This window comes from Arachis hypogaea, chromosome 1, assembly GCF_003086295.3.
Source record: "Arachis hypogaea cultivar Tifrunner chromosome 1, arahy.Tifrunner.gnm2.J5K5, whole genome shotgun sequence".
Lineage (NCBI taxonomy): Eukaryota > Viridiplantae > Streptophyta > Magnoliopsida > Fabales > Fabaceae > Arachis > Arachis hypogaea.
The window spans coordinates 55,316,883-55,340,892 of NC_092036.1; the positions used below are offsets into that span (position 1 = coordinate 55,316,883).

A 24,010-nucleotide genomic window follows, 5' to 3' on the forward strand; every position below is an offset into this window, starting at 1 on the left:
TAAGGGGATATATGTTAATGTTGTTGATGTAAAATGAGAAAATTAGGTTGAAATTGTGTAACAACAAAGTATGATTGAAGGTGGTGTGATGTGAACAATTTAGTGCGATGTTGGTGTGCTTTGATGTACTGCTGAGTTGAATGTTGGTATAGAAGTTTATTTTGAGCTTGGTTTTACTGAAAATTGAGGTTTGAAGGTTTTTATGTAAAATTGATATTTGGCCGAACTTCGGCGAGTCATAACTCAGCTTCCGGACCCTCAAATTGTTTCAAATGTGTTTTATATAAAAATTGGGTCCGTGAAGTTACGCCATTCAAAGAACGGAAGAAAAATTATTTAAAATGAAAAAGTTATGTGCGTTGGAAGTTTGGGATTCAAACTTGAAATTCTGCAGGTTTTCAGACTTAGCCAAAATTTTTGATAAAACGTAGATCCACATGCGTACGCGTGACTTAGGATTTCTGTGTATTACATGACCATCGTTTCTGTTTGACACGTATGCATGCGCATACAGGGGGCTGTGTACGTGAAATGGGCCAAAATGTACGCCTACGCCTACGCGTGACCCCTGTTTTCAGCAAATGAGTTTTGTATTTTAAAACTTAATTTTGGATCCACTAAAGCTCTATTTTCATTCCTTTGACCTTAGATGTTGTTAGTAAGCCTAGTAATGAGATGAAGCTAGGAATAGATGGTAACTTAGAGATGAAGAAAGTTTATGAAGTGATGATTTAGGTATGAGGAGGTAGGGTGAATAATATATATATATATATATATATATATATATATAATTTTTTATTTTTAGAGGTCGTAGCGTCTCGCCACCTCTGTTTTACATCCTAGGTGTAAAGCTCTGTGTGGTAGAGTGTAATAACAGTAGCATTTACTGCCATTGGAGTCCAATCGGACTCAATGAATGTATCACACAAATTAAGATTCCCCACTAAACCCTAATGATATGCATGCGGTTCCTCCCTTAATTTATTTTTTGTTCCATAACGCGAACCGGGATTGAAGTTACTATTCCTTACAACATAGTTACAACCGAACTCCAAGCCAAAAGGATGAGAATTTATAGAAAAGATAGAAAATAAAAACAAAAGATACCAAGAGTCAAGAAAAATACAATTCAAACTATTAACAAAAACAAGCAAACAACCAAAAAGCAACTCCCCGATTACGGTGCTAAAAACTTGATGAAAGGATTAATGTCAGTCTAGAATTTCTCAATAGAATTTCATTGCAAGCATAGTCTAGACCAACAGTTAACTCTCAATCAAATTTTAATTTGTTTGTCATAATACAAACCAATAAAAACTGGGAGTTCTAAGTCCCGGATCGTCTCTCAAAAGAATTGTTGTGAGGTGTGCGTATCATTAGTTATGAGAAACCGGGGGTGAGATAGCAATTGATACAAAATTAAATAGCAAGAAAGTAAATGACAATCAACTAGTAAAGGAAAGGAAATTCAAATACTAAAAAGGTTTTGGCAAGGGTTGAGAGTCGAGGTTTCCTATCCTAGTCATTGATCACAAACATGGCAATTATGAAGAGTTAATCCCACTTAATCAACCTCTATACATTGAGAAAAGTCAAATAGGCATAATTGATCTTAATCTACAAATCCTAACCAACTCACTAGTTAGCGTAGTGAAAGACTAGCGTTAGAAACAAAATCAACTAACAACCCTAAATCATCAATCAATATTGGACATCAATGACTCAAGATCACCGAAGTCCTCAATCCCAAGGCAATAGTGTGAAAAACTACACTAAAACTAAAAGAGGCATTTTATCAAACATTTATCATTCATAAAAGGAAAAACATGGTAAATTGCATGAATAATAAAATCTATGACTACTAATTGCAAGAAAACAATAATAATAATAATTCAACCAAGCATCAAAGAAATTTAAAATATCAAATTGTATTAAAAGAAATCAAAATTAACAAGAGTTCATAAACATAAAAGTGACAAAATAAAAAGAGTAACAAGTAAAACTACAAGAATTAAGATGCTAGAATAAGAAAATGCTAAGAAAAATCAATTAAAACAAGATCAAAATCTAAATTTGAGGAGAAGACTAAATCTAAAATCCTAAATTCTAGAGAGAAGAAAGAGTTTCTCTTGCTAGAAATCTAACCTAAAATATAATCTAAAACTATCCTAATTGCTCCTCCCTTGATTCTCCTTGAGTTTGACTTAAAATACTTCAGAATGAGTTGGATTGGGCCCACGAAAGTCCTGAAATCGCAATCCACGTTTTCACTTAAGTGAAGTCACGTGCTGACAGTCATGCGTACGCATGAGGCATGTGTGCACATAAATTTGCGAATTTCCAAAACGTGTGTACGCATGAGGCATGCGTATGCATGACTTTGAAAATGCTTCAAACTTCATTTCTTCATAAATTCTCTACTTTGTATGTTTTTTTTTTTCACTTCTTTAATCCATCCTTGCCTTCTAAACCTGAAATCACTTCAACAAATACATCAAAGCATATGGATTAAAGTGAATTAAATTTAATAAATTAAGGCGTAAAAAGTATGTTTTTAATCTTAAGCACAATTTAGAAGGAATTCACAAAATCATGCTATTTTAATAAATAAATATAGGATAAGTTGATAAAATCCACAAATTTCAATACAAAATAAACCATCAAATTGTGGTTTATCAATTTTCAAGGACAACGTTATTAACATTCTGATTACAGGAAGCTAAAAGTTTAATTAACTCAATAAAATTTTTACTATTCAATGACTCAGGACTTTCATCGTAGCCTCTAAATGCACATGTTTAAAATACAAGCCTTCGAATAGTATCAATAGATGTTTTAAACTTTAAACAATTATATGCAATAGTCTCATCACTATGCCTATAAAAAAGTTTGCCTATGTGGTTAGATTGAGCTATTAAATCATCACAAGATTTCACACATAAATTATGGAGAGAATTAGAAATATAATTCTCGTGACATACAAATACACAATTTACCCTCATTATTTACTTTTTTTTAATTACTTAATTCTAATTCTGAAAATGCATTTTTTCATCATTGCAGGCACCATAATATTTTCCAAACAATTAGCAAGACAAACAATATGCAGCATTTTTTTTCCGTGAATATTCTAACCAATTTAAAAATTTCTTAAACCAAGAGAAATGAAATCATCAACGATGATTGTTATTACTAAAAGTTGGTAGCTAATATTTGTTGGTTGGTATGGCCCAACAATTATATATGCTTTACAAATTTTATTATGTTCATTAACATTATACTGTTAAATTGAATGTCACTTTTTTAGATCTCTTTCTAATAAAGAGATATCAACATCTCTTTCTAATTTTTATTAATTAAACACTAACAACAATAATTTTTTCTCTCTGAGTCACTATCAATTTCATAAAAAAAAAATAAGAGAGAACGAATTTTAAAAATGGATAAGCCACTTATCTATGTGAGATAATAACACAAAAAAATAAAATTGTATTATTTCGTAGTCACTAGTTAGAAAATATGGTTTATTAATTAATAATTCTATACAACTATAAGAGAAGCGACAAGTGGCGTGAGTACCTTTAATTGATATGATTGAAGACTAGGCTATAGGTTCAAATAGCATACGAGTGGTCAAGGAACAAAGAACAAAAATATTCATAGCGTCGCATTTTTGCGAAACACATCAAAAGAAAAATAAAAAAGGGCATATTATCTACACACTTACATTAATATATATTTAAGATGTTAATCTAAATTAGTGATAAAAATAATATAAGTTAAAATAGATAAAAACTACAGTATAAAAATTATAAAATATATTTTACTAAAAATAAAATTAGTATAATCTTTTGTACTTTTTTATATTTTTTAAAGTAAAAAACAAATATTTTTTTTGTATGTGACTTTAAATACTTAAAAATGTAAAAAAAAAAACACAAAATAATGTATACTTTGTTACTCTAAAGTCTAAATTCACTAGCACATCATCACTAGTCATTGTTAAGTATATCTCAGAAGAATGCTTCTTGTCATTTTAAAAATATAAGAAGTCAATCAATTAAAAAACATTTTCGCAAGTTAACTAACAAAGAGTCCACCAACTTCTGCCAATTTTTATTGGATTGGACCCGAAACTACAGAAAAAAAAACTCGCTCCATTAATATTCCTCCTAACTCTAGTTTCAAAAGAAAACATGCAATCGTGTCACTTTTTAACTCTGCATGCCGTCACCCGCGCCATCAATCTTTGTCATAGACCACGTTTGTGCCACTGTTGTCTCCTCCAATGCTGCCGTGAATGAGTTCATTGTGTCATGTTGCTTCTGCTACGTGGGCACCGTCCACCATGGTCGAGAAGTCACGCCGAGTCATACTCTTCTTCCGCTGTGCTGCACAACTTTTAATTCTGTCGCCACCATGTCGTTGCGCTGCACAGTCTGTCTCTTTCGTCATGTCACATCTCAACCGTCTCTGCCGTGATGCTGCGTCTCTTTTTCCTTCTCTATCGTGTCTTGCCTCCTCCTCCTCTTCCGTTATGCCATCGAGTCATGTCCCATCCTCCAAAGATTAGTGGATGTTGTTTCTTCGATCTACTGGATGTTTCATCTCTGTTTTGGGTTTAGAAACTTAGTAGACGACTTCATACGAGATAGAATGTTCCTTTTATTTGAGATTAGATGTTTCTTTTTTTTTTTTGAGAAGGGATGCTTCTTTCATTACAATTGGAGGTTTCTTGTCCCTGCACCAGCGGCGAAATGACGGCACACCACGAAAATAGCGATGCGACAGAAATGGTGGCACACTGCAGTGGCAGCAAAGTGGTGGTCTACACGAAGAAAATGGTCGACACTATGAAAGAAAAAGTTGACGACACTATATTTAAAAAGCGATTAATTTACTAAATCCTTATTATTCAAAAACATAATATCGATTAATCATAGGGTTTTTTATTTTAATAAATAAAATAAATATAATATTTATCGAAATAAATAATTTTTTGAAAAATTACTTATTGAAATTCCCCTTTCATATCTTGTTTACAGTGTAAACGAGATATGACACGTCTGCATGACACATGTATATCTCGTTTACACTGTAAACGAGATACATTTATTGCCATTTCGTTTACACTGTAAACGAGATATGTCTCGTACGCGGCTATATATGGAAGTCGTTCACAGCCGACTTTCGGTCTCCATTTTGACTCTGTCAACCTCTTTCTCCCCCCCTTTTAACCCTTTCTGACTATACATTTGACCCAAGCGTTGATGGCGCGCCTAGTGGGGAATGATGAGGACGTTAACAGGCTGAACGAGACGACACATTACGCCGGGCGCGACCGAATTTGAGGTTAGTTTCATTATGGTTGTTAAATTTAATGATGTTGCCATTGTTAGGGTATTCATGAAGATTTGGAGCATTGGTATATGGGTTAGGAGTTAGGTCTCTAGGTTTTATTTAGAACTCTATCTGCCTGGACTAGACGGGTATGACATAAATATCATGAGTTTGGAACGCTCTTGTTGCTATGGTATGTTGTTCGTATTTATAATTTTAATAAAATTATAATAGTAAGACATTGTATACGTTAATAAACTTCGATATTTTTATTTATTAGACATGTTAGACTTTATTTTGTTGTATTGTATTGGTTAACTTGTAATAAAAGTAGTAATAGAAATAATTATTCGTAAGACGTTTGATAGATAAATATTACGAAAAGAATAATTAACATTTTAAAATGTGAAACAAAGAATTTATAAGTTATAATTTATTTTGTATAATTTAAATTTTATTTTTATTTGTCTTTATATCAGAGGCCTCGCCTCCTGTTGCCCCGGCGAGTGAGTCATACCTTATCCCCACCGAACGCCATTGTCCCGTATCCGGCTGAGGCCAAATTCGGCAACACCGTGCCCCGCAGGGATTTTACCTTTGACAACTCCCTGATTTTGGCACTGGTGGAGCGATGGCATCCAGAGATGCACACATTCAATCTCCAGTGGGGTGAGGTCACTATCACCCTATAGGAACGTGGCGTACCACCTTGGCTTACGTGCACGCGGAAACCCAGTTAGGGGGTGCCTTCGTGACTTTGGTAGGTGGTACCAAACGGAGACGTGGGCGTTGGTGGAGCAGCTCCTCGGCGTGAGGCCTCCCGTGGCAGCACAGCAGGCACAGCAGAAGGAGTCGTTCACCCTAAAGCTTGTGTGGCTACGAGACCGTGTCTGACAGATGCCCCAGACAGAGGATCCTGAGACCCTCCGACAGTACGCCAAGTGTTATATCATGTTACTGATCGGAGGGTATCTGATGACCGACAAGTCTAACAATCTGGTCCACTTTCGTTGGCTACCGCTGCTCTGGGACTTTGCAGAGTGTAGAGCGTTCTCTTGTGGCTCGGCTGTGCTGGCGTGGATGTATGAGTCCCTATCTTTGGCGGCTCAGCGGGGCGTCACGGATATTGCTGGCTGCACTCCATTGTTCATGTCATGGATCTACCAAAGATTTCCCTAGTGGTGTCCACCAGACAGAGGGGTCTACCAGTATCCGCTGGCTGCGAGGTGAGAAATATACTTTTTTTTATAGAATACGCATGTTTTTTTATTTTGTATAACTAGATATTTATCGTATTCTTTAGCCTGCTTGTTATACTGAAAACTTTTTATCTTTAGTTTTCCTGGAGAGTCTACGATGACCCCACCCTGCAGGCTTTGTGTCCGCCCTGGTTTCGTGATGAGGAGGAGTGGGGGACATGGTTGTTAGCCATCCCCCTATTATGCTTCAATATTGTCCGTTTTCACCACGTTGATAAGGTGAAATGGCAGTTCAATGGAGAGCAGCAGGTACCGAACACTCCGGTAAATCTTGATAGGTGAGGTTGATGTTTTTTTTCTATCTTGCGTTATAAGATTTAACTTCTTATGAGTTAAGGAAATTTCTAACACACCATTTTCGTTGACAGGTACCTGACTACTACTGGTCGAGGTGAGGATGTATGGTGGCCGCTCAATCTAAAGGAGTGCCTGAAGTACGGTTTGACCCATAGGTCACATATTGTCCCGGGAAAGCAGCTCTGCAGTGTCTGAAACAGCTTCGGCACCTTGTTGTACGACTCTTCCCAATCACTGTAGATTCGTACAATGGCCTTCTGCTTTGCCATCCACACCTTTCTGTATGAGGGTTTAAAGTGATAGCTTGCCTACACCGCACCTTGCAAGACTGGGATACTGACAGACGGGTTGGACTGAATCATGGGCAATATGACTCTACAGATGAGACTGCTATCTAACTGACGATGTTCTTGAGACATGGTGGGTGCCAGACAACTGTGTGGTCCACCAAACTTCTAAACATCCCTAATCACCACAGAATAAGATTTATTCTTACAAGGCATGTCTAGCCGAAATAACGTATAAGACAAAACTACTCAAAATCACAATTAAACTTGAACTTACCAGAATCCGAGATTCTGACGAAAGGCGACACAGAGGCTCCATTGACACCCAGTATCGGCTTGATAGCACTGCACATGGTACTTTAAGCAGTCGGACTCGATCACGTGGTACTCAACACTCCTTCGAATAATGTAGTTCATCACACCTTGAAGCACCGCCTCTCAGCTTCTGAACTTGTGTCCGACCCGAAACTCCAAACCACCATCCAGATTGTAATCCACTCCACAACTGTCAGATATTGGGATCCTCTCATGCATTGCGTCCAGATGTAGACTGTGACAATGACTTGGCACAGTCGATAGCGCCAGAATTGGATGAGGTTGAGGCAGGACATGGCGCTACACAGCACCCGCAGGTGTCTTCGGCATAAACTCATCTTCATTGCCACCATCGGAGGACTCACTGTCCTCACTGTCTGCTACGTAATCATCGTCTGACTTCTCCTCACCCTCCTCTGTCTCATGCTCCGGAATCACGACATGAACGGGAGGTGGTGCGAGAGGTCGGTCGTCCTGCAAGTAGGTTTCGTGGACGGACGACCCACTACCACCGTGACCCACCTCAGTCGCACATGCTCGTCTCCGTGAAGTCGGAATAGTCGAAACCGGAAGACTCCATTTTCCACGGGTGCCAGCAACCTATACGCCACCCTTCCGATTTCCCTCGCTTGTGTCCCACCGAGCTTGCTCAATATCAAACTCTTCAAATCCGACAAGGTCTCCACATGTTGAGTGCAAAACAATATCGGATCCTCACACTCGAATGTCACCTCGTTGTCGCCATTTCTCATGCGACAATTGGGATGAAGAATCACGACTATGAATGAATTGTTACCGGCCATTCAGCTATGTTTTTGAGAGAAATAAGAAACAGAAGAAGAAAAATGTATGTGAAGAATACCAAGAGTTACACATCCTTTTATACAAGCTGTATATTTGTGACACATACACACACACACACACACACACACACACATATATATATATATATATATATATATATATATATATATATATCGTTTACACTGTAAACGAGATGAATGTCATCTCGTTTACAGTATAAAAGAGATATACAAATGTCCGCTTGACTTATCATATCTTGTTTACAGTGTAAACGAGACACATGGAAATTCATCTCGTTTGCACTGTAAACGAGAAATAGTAAGGATATTTATTTCGCTAAATATTCGTAAAATTATTTATTACGGTAAATATTATATTTATTTTATTTAAAATATTAAAAATCCATTAATCATATTTTGATTTTAAAAAATAATTTAAAATTAATATATATTAAATAAAATTATTTAAAATTAGCTGATATAAGAGTTGGTTCTCTCGGCTTTCTTATTAAAAAATTGTTGGAATATACATGATAAGTTCCTCCCCATATTTAAATGCACACCAAACAACAAAAGTATATTATCCTCTTTATTTCGATTCTGAACTGACAAACACGGAAAACACTGATAGGATTCATTCTCACTCCGAGATATTATTTTGGGTATTCCAAACACACATTATTCAAGCAGAGAACACGACATAACATAGCTTAATTCTGACGAATAGCCATTATTTATTGTCATTTGCTTATTCCAATCAAACATATATCATACTGCAAGGGAGAATGGAGATTCTTGTATTCAACACTTCCAACAAGAAGCTGCAACAATAGGCTTTGATTTCCAACCAAGAACCAAGCACCCTTTCTCTTCCACAACAGTATATCCATCACAAACCTTGTTCTTCACAAGCCACTGCTTTGCCTGCGCCACCATCTTAATCGGCGAACCCTGGAACCCCGCCCGGCTCATCCTCCTCCGCCACTGGTCCACCCTCTCGTGCCGCTCCATCCGAAGCGGCCCCTCACAGCTCACAATGTTCTTTATCTCCTCAGCAAAGTAAAACTGCTCCATCTTCGCTCTCTTCGTATCATACTTGGGCAACATTGCATCAAGCGAATCAAATATTGCAGAGTAGTAATGCAAAGATTCCATAAACCTTCCAAGAAAAAACGGTCCATTGTGACTCGAATCCTGCTCAACCATAACCAATACCTTTGGCGAAAGCCCGTGAATCATCTGAAGCACAGAGTTCAAAGCGCCACGGCTTTCTTTAACAACACAATGCAACTGAAGGATACTATTCACCACAAGAACCTCATTATCTTCTTTTATGACATCTTCAGGTTTTAGATTCTCTAGATTCTTCTGCACAACGGAGAATTCAAAGTTGATTCCCATGCTATTCGCGTAAACAGAGAGTTCATCACCAATGATCCGGAATCTGCCAATACAGAGACCAACCGCGGTGATCCGGAGCCTGCGAACACAGGCCCCGGAGCGGTTGGCCAAGGATTGGATCAGGCCCCTCCATTGGTGACCATGTGATAGGCCTAGGCTCATGCCGAGGTCTACCACATGGACAAGACTCTCACCCTCAAAGGCTTCCACTATCGCGGAATTTGCCACGAAATGTCCGAATCGAATATGTGGACAGATTTCATACACCAGCCTGAACGCTTCTTCCATCTTCTCCGAAGCGGCGTCCATTATGTTCATCATTGGTTGCGCCACCGCCACCGGACCAAAACACGGCTGAATCAAAGACAATCGCTCGGACAAGCCCTGCACGTAGCAGGACGCTACTCGCTGGAAGGCGGTGCCGAAAACCAAGGCGCTAGACTTGAGTTCTGATAGAAGTATCGAAGCGTGCGATTTGTCACGACACGCAACGGCCTCGGCGCAAGAGATTAGCAGTTGAACAAGCCTCATTCCATCGCAGCCATCTTCTCCGCCGCCTTCCGAATTAATCATGTCTTGTGCTGCCTCTTCAACTGCCTCGGCAGCGCGGTACATCTGCGAACAACTTTTTATGTGATCTCTGATGTGCGTTTGGATGCTATTTTTATTATAATTCGAGCCATAAATCGGGTTTATTGAGAGATTTTCTAGAGAAATTGGGATGCTTGTGGTTCTTCTCAGCCTTTTGGTTTGTGAAATTTCATCCAAAGAAGAGCTTATAGTGTGGCTCCAGTGGATGAAAGTATTCTCCAAGATTCTTTTCTCTTCGGGGCTAAAACGGTCTTTTACTGTATAGAAAGGAGTAGTAGTATCATCCAAGTCGGATAGGTTGGGACAGGAATAGAAGATTATGCAAGAAGGATCCTGCACCATTATAGGGCTTATTTCATCGCTGTTGAACTCGCGTTTGAAGCCGCAACTATTTGGATAATTAGAAGACATGTCTCACAATCAAGAACGCTTTTAATTATCTTTCTTTTTGTTTTTCTAAAGATTTTGAAAGAACCATATTGCAATTGATGTCTGTATTTATAGATTGGTGACATGTGTGATGATGAGGTCATTTCATTGTTTGGCGTGATAATCTATGTTTAGCATAGGTAAATGAAAAAAGAATATGATAATAAGGAATCGTAGCTCTTATTATTATTAGCATACTATTGTATATGCTTGTCTTGTTGACATCCTACATAGATCAATACGAATAAGAAGGCATCAAATTAAAAGGTTTCCAAGTTTTTGGGACTTTGTATTCGGCGGTTATGTTTAATTGGTTATATATTTCGGTAATTAGAATTATGGTTTCGATTTTTGTTCCATTCTGCTTGTCCTATTGGAGAATCGGATAATATACAGCAAATCGATTGATCGAGGCAGTGCATCAGGAGCGGTTTATAATATCATCCAAGATTTAGGAGAAAATATTAGTAACTTCAACGCTCAAAGAATATGAAGCTACGGCGGAGGAAGAGGACATGGGATGTTATGGCCATGGAAGAGAGAGCATGGGGGTGGGTATGGAGGAAGAGAAGGAGGTTGCGGAGAACATAGTAGTGATGATGGATGAGAAACTTTCTGGGAGGGACGGTTATGGTGCGTTATTGGTGCTGTCGGATGACAACAGGAGGGAAAGATTCTTTTCTCCTCCTCTCTTCTAGAGAAGAAGAAAGTTAAAAGTATACCATTTGTATCACTAATTACATGCATATAAATGTTAGAGGTATATGAGTAGAATTTATTATTTTTGTCTGCAATTAATTATTAATATTTAAAATATGAAATAAAATATATTATTAAATTATTAGACTAAAATAATTAAATTATTAAAAATAATAAATTTTGATATTTCTCTTATATATATATATTTATTTAAAGAATTTTTTGTTATATTTTTTCAAAGATATTCATAAAATATTTTGATTTTGATTTGAATAAATTTTAAACCTGCTTCCATCTAACTGAAAATTCATCTAAATGCTAAATTAATTAAGTCATCATGATTTGCATATTTATGAAATATTTTACGTCAATTAATTTCTTTTCTTCTGATGGTTGGAGAAAGGAATTTATTAGAAATGTTATGTTTTTTTTCTAGCTAACATAAAATTACAAAAGAAGAATATATACATATTGTTTTTAGTATTTTTTTTTCAAATATTTTTCCATTTTTGGTGTGAAAAATGATTGATAAGAAGCGGAAAAAGATATAAAAAAAAGGTATACAATAATGTGTACATAAAAATTGGTGAGAAAATCTTTTTTATAACAGCTATGATAGAATTGAACAACAGTAGAGAATCGTATTCAGTGTTTTCTATGCATGTTTTTAAGAATTGTATGGTACTATTAAAGTGCTACTAGACTAATAATATATTTTTTTAAAGTAGTGCCCTAATTTTTATAGTTTCAAGTAAAAATGATTATATAAAAATCCATACTGTCATGAAAATAATACCGACAACCAGAGAGGTGAATATATTATCGAGAACGGTGTCAATGTGTCATATCTCATCAACTCTATATAGTTTGTAGCTTGTTGTCAATACAAATTTACAACCTTTGAAGCTGCCGGGTGCTAATAACAAAAACCAAACCGCCAATCAATTCCAAGTCACCATTGAAGGATTTAAAGAGGTATAAATTGAATTCCAAGTGAGCAGCCGTATAGGTTAAAAATATAATTCTAAAAGAGTTTGAAAGATTTGAACCTTGTATTTTAACTATAACAATGCATAGAATATATATGTATATAAAAATTTATGAAGTTAAACGTATTGAAGTAACAGTCCACACAATTCTAATGTACAACCATAGTCTTTTGATTAATTAAGAGTCTGTTATAGTTAGTTTTAGATTAGTTGAAATTAGTTGAGTAATGCCACTGCAAATAGTTGGTTAGTTTCAGAGACTTCCACATTGTATGAGTTAGTTAGGCACAGATGTATATAAACTAAGCTATCCATCAATTCATCAAGAGTGCCGTCTTCATTTTCTCATTATACATAGTGTATATAACTCATCTATCTATCACTTATTTTGACTTAATTTACGAAAAGAAAGTTGATCATCATATTAATATTGTTATGAAGGATTTATTTAACTAGCCGGTGAAGGATTTAACCTAGGAAATAAATTAAGAATAATTTATTAACAATATTACAAGAAAAATATGTTTTAGCGATAAATTTTTAGTGACAATAACATAATGATTACTAATTCCTTAATTTAAGTTATGTTTTTGCGATAATTATATATTTGTCATTATTATTATATATTATAATAGCAATTATTATTATTGTCACTATAATAAATATAAGAAGTTTTTTTAGTAAAAAATTTTTAATAGTCAATATTATTTTTATTAAAATTATGTTTATATAGCAATTGTTATTATTGCCAGTAATAAATACAAAAAAAATCTTTCTCAGTGAAAAAATTTTAGTAGCCATAAAATTATGGCACTACAAAAAAAAAGCCAATGGTTACGGTAAAAAACCGTGATCATAGCTAGTAAAAAGGGTGACCATAGATCTATGGTCACGGTTTTGGACATATGGTCACGGTTTTTTACCGTAGCCTACTCTCTCGTGGTTATAGGTCTATGGTCACGGTTTTTTTATTTATGGTCACGATTTCTATGGTCACGATTTTAACTTTCAAATTTTGACACTTTAGGTTACGTTTTTTTCACCGCACTACAAGAAACCAACTCTATTGCCACGCTTTTAAAGCGTGACGAAAAGATGAAAAAAGCATGGTGATAGCTTTTTGCCACGCTTTTTGAGCTACCGCCACGCTTTTGAAAGGGTGGCCTCTACAAGCGTGGCGATTGCTCTATCGCCATGCTTTTGGTGACCTATCGCCACGCTTTTTTGTTTGCCATGCTTTTTACAAATGGCCACCCTTTAAAGCGTGGCCGTATGTGGGAGATATGGCCACGCTTTAAAAGGGTGGCCATATGGGAGATATGGCCACGCTTTGAGAGAGAGATACGGCGCAGCAAGGATGGTGCTGCTGACGGTGGGGATCTGAGCTCATCCAAGGTTGCCATAGATCGATGAGAGTGACGGCGTAAGACTTGAGAGTGAAAGAGTCTCGATGAAGGGTGGGGAATTGTTGGCAAAGTTTTAGGTTAGGATTCAGGGGTTATTAGGTTTGGGCGGGTTATTAGGTTTTTTTTTTAACCTTTTGGCCACGCTTTTAAAGCATGCCCTAAAAACACTAGGATATGGCCACGCTTTTAAAATGTGCCCAAAGAGCATCAGGATATGGCCACGTTTTATAAACATTACTGTAGTGAAACCCTGTTGCTACGCTTTCAAAATGTTCCTGTTTTTGTCTATGGCCACGCTTTTGAAGTGTGGCAGAAAAAAACGTGGCCGTATCTCTAATCAACTGCCACCCTTGTAAAAGTGTGGCTATTGACCCTTTTCGCCACGCCTTTGAAGCGTGGCGAGAAAAAACATGGCCAAATCTCTATTCAATCGCCACCCTCACAAAAGCGTTGCCATTAACCACTTTTGGCCACGCTTTTAAAGCGTAGCAAAAAAAAGCGTGGCCATAGGCCTTTTCTCTTGTAGTGCCGTGACCATAGGTTAATCTATGATCACGTGTAAAAACCGTGACCATAGTCTCTATGGTCACCCCTCCTTAAAACCGTGACCATAGCCTTATCTGTGGTCACGGTTTAGCCTCTATGGTCACCCCTCCTTAAAACCATGACCATAGCCTTATCTATGGTCACGATTTTGATCGTGACCATAGCTCTATGGTCACCCCTCTTTAAAACCGTAACCATAGTCTTATCTATGGTCACTCCTCCTTAAAACCATGACCATAGCCTTATCTAAGGTCACGGTTTTGACCGTGACCATAGCTCTATGGTCACACCTCCTTAAAACCGTGAACATAGCCTTATCTTTGGTCACGGTAAACCGTGACCATAGCCTCTATGGTCACCCCTTCTTAAAACCGTGACCATAGCCTTATCTATGGTCACCCTACATGAAAATCGTAACGATAGGCTATTTTGTTTTATGCGATTTAATTTTTTTTAAAGCATAATCACATCCCAAAAAGATGATAATCACCAAATAAATCTAAAAATAAGAAATTCAAGAAATTTAAATCATAAAAGTTTCATTATAAGCTAGATATGTTTTTAGTCCAAACAACACAAATAAAAATAGAGTGTAATTTGTCCATTACATGTAATACCAGATAAAATCTCTTTTCAAAAAGTACACAACACATCAAAATATTACATGTAGATAACTAAAGTCATTATAAGACCTATTCCATTCCATCCAAAATACAAGTATGAGAATGGAACAATCAGGAAGCATTCTTTCCCTTCTGGATTTTCTTCATATAAAATTGAAGCTCCTTAACTTCCAAAATATAGCTGTAGCATTCAAGAAGGAATGAAATAAGTAACAGATCAAGAATCAAATTAGACAAAATTCAGTGCAACCCAAACAAGCAATAGTTATATGCATTACTAGTCATTCCTGCCACATTGATCAGGTCGAGAAGTAATGCAAGCCAGCAATCTCCCACCACCAAACTGCTTTTCAACATGAGGACCAAGCTTACGATCTTTCTGATGTTTCTCGATTTTTCTCTACACATGGTTGCTTTTTTTTTGGCTTCCTCTATAGGGTGCTCACCTTCCTGCAAATAAGATATCGATGGATAGCAGGAAAACACATCAGCCTCTACACACGTTAATGCAGTTGACTTTATAAATCAATTATAGGTTAAGTAAATATCACTATAGGAAAACACTTTTAGCTTCTGCAATGCATTCTTTATTTTGCATTTTATGTGCATTTGGCCTAATAAAAAGAATAACTTGCAAATAAACATAATGCAGCATGTAATTACTTCATATTATTTTCAAAAGGCTTATTCATTTAGAATATATTTAAAATGAAACAACTACCCGGGTACATTTTTCAGAAATAGTATACATGCCTTAAACTCAATAAATGTTTGGTTGAGTTGAATCTGCTCCCCTAAATAAATTATCTATTTTCAATTTCAATTTCGATTAAGTCATGGTTTTTGTGTGATAATTAAGTATACAATCCAAGAAGGGTTTAACTATGAATATGTATACATTAAAAGTTGTATCCAAAGTAAAAATTGGTTGCATTATTTTGAAAAAAAAGCAGTTACCAATCGCCAAAGCATGTAGACTTAGAATTTTCTCATTTAAAGCTCTAAACGACTCTGCCATTTAACAGAATTAGTTACTATTTCATATATAATCACAACCAACAAGTTTATAGCAGTTATTATATCAGATAAAGTAAATCTAAATACTATATTTTACTAAGTTATGTCAAATATGCCATACATTACCTAACAGCAGCAGGCTACTACATCTTCTTAGCACATTCTGCAGTGCATCAAGGATTAGTCTGAACTAGTAATAGAAGAAAGAAAAACAGTAACTTTTGTAGCAACTCAGTTATTACTTATTAGCCTGGCTTGTAGGACGGTACTACTATCACTATAATTATGAAGAGCAAGATCCACTCTACTTTATTTATATAGCCTTATTATTTTCCTCCCAAACATAAAGACTCATCATTGCATAACCCATACCTTAGAGGATCATGTGATTTGAACAATTCATCCACACTTAAAATGGATAATGGCAAATTATGAAATTATTAGCTTCAACTTTCAATCTATGTTTTTTGTTAGAAATTTGCTCAAAGTAAGATTTCACCCTAGTACTAGTAATAGTATAATAATGCCAAGGAAAGAAAATGAGAATAATTATAAGTACCAGTATAAAGTAAGATTTCACCCTAGCCAAAAAGTACAAGGGAATGTAAACCAAAGAAGTACACATGTAGCAAAGAGTAGTAGTTTAAACTTTAAAATTTTAAATTACTTCCTCAAATTCTAAGGTTTAGGATCAAATTATCTATTAAATATTTATTGAATCAAGTTAATCTCTAATTCATTTTACATCTTTATTTTATTTGACTTCTGTTAATTTAGACGGTTAAATTTCCCATAAGACAAAAAAGAACTAGAGACTAAATTGATATAGTTTATAGCACACCTATTTGTTTAATAAAAATTTTAGAGAACAATTTGGCTTATAAAAATTAAAAGACTATTGTAAATATGTACTCCAAGGAAAAGGAACCTCTTCCATACTGAAAAATTATAAAGCTTCAGTGAACCATAACAAATTAAAAATATGCAATCTGTAAAAGTAATGAAATACAGCCATAAAGATATACAAAGCTGTCAACCAAATATCCAATTTTTTTTCTTTCATTTTCTCTCCAATCAACAAGAAGAATAATAGTAAACTTGAAAAAAATCACCAGAAAGTAAACAAATCTAATCTAAAAACACAAAAGCATAACCCCAAACTGAATTGAGTGAATCATGAAGTAGCATTAGGTAGTGCAGCCATAAGGAATGGTAAGAAGACTCAAGATCAAAGTAAAGCTGCAAACCTCTTTCTTTCCCTCGTGCTCGATGGCGACGGTGACGACTTCCTCCTCCATTGCGTGACAGTGCCGATGACGCAGTGGCGGTGCGGGACAGCTCCTCCTCTTTGCGTCTTCTCACACTTTGCTTTTCCTCAGCTCGATCGCCCTCACTCTCCTTCTCTTCCTTGCGAGCATTGACGGCGACAGAGGCTATGTAACACCCTAATTAGCCTAAGCCTTACCTCGCATCGTAAAGCAAAGGTTAATCAAAGGTTACAATAGTTCTAAGCTCATACATATAATACATAGAAAGAATTAATATAATCTAGAAGCCTGATGAAGAATATAGCTCAAAACCGGATTTAAAAAGTGCAAAACGTACTCAAGAAGCTACTAACTTAAAGCACAAGATAGAGATGTAATATAACAAAAGATAAGGGTATAATAGTATAAGAACCTAGCCACGGCTCGCGGAGTTTAAGCTGGCTAGTCATATATACAGACAAAACAGAATCTGAAGTTTAAAATAGCTTATACAAGTTTTTCTCTCTCAATACAAGCCTCTAGGCAAAAGCAAGATACAAAAGTGAGAGATATATAAACAAAATAATAAATAAGGACTCCAAAAACTATCATGATCCTCTGCTTCTATCACCATCCAAAGCAACTCACCGAGGTGGGTTACGACCTGCATTTGAAAAACAACAACAGAATATGGTATGAGAACCGGAGGTTCTCAGTATGGTAACAGTGCCCAATGATATAAGATATAAGACCCCGGGATGCCAAAGGCAATCCTAGAACTTCATATCCATCACAAGATTCATCTTAAAGCATACTAAAATGGTAAAGCATCAATTTGAAACTATAACATAATATAAGGGGTGGTCTATAAAAGATTTTCTAGTCTAACAGTCTTCGCTGTCCCACAGCCTTCACCAACCTATCCTCCATGCGATCCCATCGCCACCGCCTTCCGAACCTCCTCAATACCAGTAGAAAACACAGATAAATTTCAATGCAAGTAAAACACAAGTAGAAGCATATATGGTAAGTAATTCAAGTAAGCAATTAGGCATGTTATTCAATTAGGCATACAATTACAAGTCGGCAAAGAAAACAAACAGATAGAAGATGCACATGATGAATGCCTGTCCTATTGGCTGTGATATCACATTGTCGGTTCAACTGCCAACCCGACACATCTCCATGGAGATGTCGCCCTTCATAATCATCATTGGGAACCCCCAATATATGGTGCTCGAATCATCGTCCAAGATTTTGTGCCTGCACACTCTATAGATCCGAAGGGATGCGAGCGGGATATTCTTGCCACAGACCTCACATCTCAACGTAAGCGGGATTAACCACCATCCTTATGTCGCCGCCGCTACCTCGACAGGGGGATTAACCACCGTCCCTGCCAGGCGCATTGCGTCTCAACAATCTCAGTATAAAATGATACATCAGTGGTTTTCAGAAAACATTTTCAGTATATCATGGAGCCATCACTCCCTTCCAAGTTCTCGACTTATCTCAACCACTGTCATTTAAGCATTTTCATTCCGAACTCATTAGTTCTTTCATTTCTCAATTCATATACCATTTTTCCTTCTCACTCCACCCAACCCATCCTCAGTGCACTAGAAACCTAAGCCTCCATTCTCTAACTTTTCAAAGAAATACGAAATAAAGTCTCTTAAGACCTTTCCCATGATTCAATGCCCGAAAATAAGCCCAAGAGTCTTAGAATGGTGTCACAGAAGTATACAATCTTGTTGGGAAGGTGAAATAGTTAAAAATAAAGTTTAAGTTTGAAGAACAGGGCGTGTGTGTATGCACAAGGGTGTGCTTGGGCACGCCCAGGAGAAGTTTTAAAAAGTGTGCGAACGCATAGAGGTATGTGTACGCACAAGTACCAAATTTTTCAACGCTGTTCGCTCGCACAAGGTGTGCTAGCACCCTCAACAGATTGTCCTTTCCAACGTGTGTGTGCGCACAAGGTTGTGCGTGCGTACAAGTTGTAAAACTTTATTCGTCATGTGCGCGCACAGGCTATGCTAACGCTCTAAACAGAAAGCCTTTCCCTGCGTGTGCGTACGCACAGAGATGTGCGTGCGCACAGGTTTAAATTTTCACAGGGGTGTGCGTGCGCACAAGGCTGTGCGTGCGCACATACCAGAAATCCCAAAATTTTGCAACATTGCAGAATTTCAGATTTTGACACCAAACTTTCCACAATCATATCTTCCTCTACCGAAATCGGATTTCCACAAAACTTAAACCATTTTAAAGTTTGTTCAATCATCTTTCATTTGGTATAAAAAGCATTGAATTTCAAACAAGGTTGTTCAAGATAGGATTCATGGAAGCTCACCAAATTTTTCATTTTACCAAAAGTTCACATTTTAGCGATTTCACAACTTTTACAACTCAAACTAACCAAAACCACATTAACTCCATCCCACATCAATTCTTACCATTTGCCATACCTCAATTCACCCCTCCATTTTATGAGATTAACAATTCTCATTATCAAATACATGTTAAAACACTCTTTTTTCCACCAACACATTAAACAAATATCACTTCACCTTTACCAATCATCATTATAATCACTTTCAATCTCATCTCCAATATCAAACTACCAACATCAACATTGCAATTTATGAACATTTCAAATCAACAATCTTCCTACATTATCATATAACACTTCCATCAACATAATCAAAGCTCATCAATTCATTATTCATCGTTCATCATATCGCAACAAACCAAAGAATCAATACAATCCAATCCTATCCTATGGGTCACTAGCCTAAGTGTCCATGAATATTATATATTACGTTGAGAAAACCAAAACCATACCTTGGCTGAGTCCTAATATTCCAAAAACCCAAAATTGAGCACAAGCTAGGCTTTCAACCACAAGCAAGCCACCAATTCAACTCCAACAAGCACCAATAAGCTCCAATAATCACAACTTCAAGCTATAACACACGTAATTTACAATAATTCAACCTAGGGTTCATCAAATCCACAAAATCACAAGATTTTAAGACCTCTTACCTTGCCCAACAGTTTTGGTAGCAAAAATCTAATGCTAACCAAAGACTCGAGTGTACCTAAACACCCAAAACACAAGATTTCACTCAAAATCAAAACCCCAAAATTCGAACTTCATAAGGGCACGAAACTGGACAGGAAAATTCGAAAATCTTGCCATAAAGCTTGGATAAAAGTGACGGGCTCAGCGAGAGCTTCGCATAGTCGCTGACGGCACGCAAATTGGAGCCACGTAGCTCGAGATATCACAGATTGAACGGAAATGTGAATAGTGTTTTAATGGAAAACCTCCTCTCTTCTTCAACCTCACTTCAGCTGTGTTTTGTTGTTTATGTGGCTGAAGGGTTCATTTAAAGGACTTATATATATTGGGCTTGGGCCCAACTTGGGTCCGGTCCAACGTGTTAGCTTTTTTAGCCCGTTTGGCCCAACTTTGGGCCAAACTTTTAAAATTAACATCCGGTTTTCGACTTCTAATATTTTTCTAAGATTTTTTATTGTTTTCACTTTTTTCGCACAGTGCCGGGCAGACTTGAACCAGTTGAACCGGTTCGGCTGCCGGTTCGTGGTTTTTCTCGATTTTTCGCAGAAAATACATTTTCTAACTCAGAAAAATCTACTGAGTCCAAAAATCACGTTTAAATCTTGTAATTCTCATTCTAAATTTTTGGAATCTAATTTGGGCTATATTAATTGACTAATTAGGCGGTTAATTAATTGCGGTTCTTACATTCTCCCCACCAAATAAGAAATTTTGCCCTCAAAATTTAGTGATTACCTGAGAAAAGCTCGGTGTAATCCTTTCGCATCTCGGACTCCAATTCCCAAGTATGCTCTTCAACTCCTGCTCGCTCCCAAGCTACTTTAACCAATGAAACTTTCTTTCCTCGCAGTTTCTTTACATTAGTGTCGTCGATACGCATCAGTGTTACTTGAAACGTCAGGTTCTCCTTCAACTCGATCGATTCATGCTCTGACACGTAAGCTGCATCCGGCGTGTACTTACGGAATTGTGACACGTGGAATACGTCATGCAAGTTCGACAAGTGAGGCGGCAAAGCAACTTTATATGCCACCGGCCCGAATCGCCTCAGAATCTCAAATAGTCCAATATACCTCGGATTTAATTTCTTAGTTTTGATCGCTCTCCCAATCCCGGTTGTCAGTATAACCCTAAAAAATATATGCTTTCCCACTTCAAACTCTAATGGTTTCCTTCTCTGATCCGCATAACTTTTCTGTCGACTTTGGGCAGTCAAAATCCTTGCATGAATCTTCTGAATATTCTCAATAGTCTCTGCTACCAAATCAGGACCCAAAGCACTTGCTTCACCCGAATCATACCAGCAAAGTGGAGATTGGCACTTTCGTCCATACAAAGCCTCATACGGAGCCATCCCAATGCTAGCATGAAAGCTATTGTTGTACGCAAACTCCACCAACGGCATGTAACGATCCCAACTTCCAGGTTGATCAAATATACATGCTCTTAGCATATCTTCCAATGTCTGAATAGTCCTTTCTGACTGTCCATCCGTTTGTGGATGATACGCAGTGCTGAGATATAGCTTTGTACCAAAAGACCTTTGGAAAGCTCCCCCAAAATATTGATGTGGATCGGGGATCACGGTCCGACACTATGCTCGATGGCACACTGTGCAACCTTGCTATCTCCTTGATGTACAATCTTGCCAACTCCTCCATAGAACAGTTCACTCGAATAAGTAGAAAATGAGCGGAGTTGGTTAAGCAATCCACGATCACCAAAACCGCATCAAATCCCGACCTAGTCCTCAATAAACATGTCACAAAGTCCATCGCAATTCCTTCCCACTTCCACTGAAGAATCTCAAGTGGCTGTAACATTCCCGATGATTTTTGATGCTCTATCTTCACCTTCTAACAAGTCAGGCACTAGGATACCACTGTAGCCACATCACTTTTCATCCCAGGCCACCAGAACATCTTCTTTAAGTCATAATACATCTTCGTACTTCCGGGATAAATAGAAAACCCACTGTTGTGAGCTTCCGCAACAAGTCTTGACTCAAATTCCCGACATTCGGTATACAAATTCTCCCCTTATATCTCCACAACCCTTTATCATCCTTAGTAAACTCCCATGCCTCTCTCTTCACCAACTAGTTGAAATAGTTGCTGAAGCTTTTGCTCATCTTGCTGAGCCCTCTGAATCTCTATTTTAAACGTACTCGAAATCTGTAACTGATTTAAACAAGCTTTTCCGGCAACTTCACCAATATCAAGCTTAAGATCTACAAACTTGTCCACTAACTCCTCTTCCTTGATTCTCATCCAAGCTATTGTCAAAGACTTTCGACTCAACACGTCTGCCGCCACATTCGCCTTTCTAGGATGATAACTCAGTTCAAAATCATAATCCTTTAGCAACTCCATCCACCTTCTCTGACGCATATTGAGCTCTTTCTGATCAAAGATGTACTTGAGACTCTTATGATCAGAAAAGATGCTAACCCTCACTCCGTACAAGTGGTGTCTCCAAATCTACAATGCAAACACAATCGCTGCTAATTCCAATCATGAGTTGGGTAATTTACCTCATGCGGTCTCAGCTAACGCAATACGTAAGCCACCACATTCTGGTGTTGCATCAACACGGAACCTAAACCCTTCAGTGACGCATCACAATACACTTCAAATGGTTCATGCGGTTTCGGTAAAATTAAAACAGGCGCTGAAGTCAACTTTTGCTTCAGGGTCTGAAAACTCTCTTCACATTCTAACGTCCACACAAACGGCACCTCCTTTCTCGTCAACTTAGTCATTGGTAGTGCAATCCAGGAAAATCCCTCAATAAATCTCCGGTAATATCCGGCTAAGCCCAAGAAGCTTCTGACTTCCATCACCGTCGTTGGCCTTTCCCATTCCATCACCGCTTTTACTTTAGAAGGATCCACCGCTATTCCTCCTTTGCTCACAATGTGACCTAAGAACTTTACTTTCTCCTTCCAAAACTCACACTTTGACAACTTGGCATATAATTTTCGCTCCTTTAAGATTTGCAACACAATTCTCAAGTGTTCCTCATGCTCCTTGACCGTCTTAGAATTAGCCAAGATGTCGTTTATGAAAACCACCACGAATTTGTCTAAAAAGGGACGAAATACTTTGTTCATGTAATCCATGAACACAGCAGCTGCATTCGTGAACCCAAAGGACATCACCGCAAACTCGTAGTGTCCATAGCGCATCCTAAACGCAGTCTTAGGGATATCATCCTCTTTCACCCTTATCTGATGGTAACTGGATCTCAAATCAATCTTGGAAAACACTCCAGCTCCTTGCAGCTGATCCATCAAGTCATCTATCCTTGGTAGCGGGTACTTGTTCTTCACAGTCACTTTGTTTAACTGCCAGCAATCCACACACAATCGCATTCCTCCATCTTTCTTCTTCACAAATAAAATTGGCGCTCCCCACGGTGATACACTCGGTCGAATGAGCCTCTTGTTCATAAGCTTTTCCAACTGAGTCTTTAATTCTTCCAGCTCTATTGGAGCCATTCGATACGGCATAATCGACACTAATTCGGCTCCCGGCACCAATTCAATCCCAAATTCAATTTTTCTTTGAGGTGGAAACTCAGAAATATCCTCCGGAAATACTTTTGGAAAGTCTCTAACTACCGAAATCTGATCTAGGTTCTGGGCATCACCCAACGCATTAGCATCCAACAAGAT

The 24,010-nt window shown here is 37.4% G+C and overlaps 1 protein-coding gene across 1 annotated transcript; it reads right to left on the reverse strand.

Moving 5' to 3' along the window:
• Positions 1-8,877: 8,877 nt before the first annotated feature.
• Positions 8,878-10,834, reverse strand: LOC112790216 (GRAS family protein RAD1-like). Its single transcript, XM_025832550.3, has one exon. It carries the CDS (start codon positions 10,702-10,704, stop codon positions 9,103-9,105), a length of 1,602 nt encoding a protein of 533 aa, XP_025688335.1. The 5' UTR covers positions 10,705-10,834; the 3' UTR covers positions 8,878-9,102.
• Between the last annotated feature and the right edge of the window lie 13,176 nt (positions 10,835-24,010).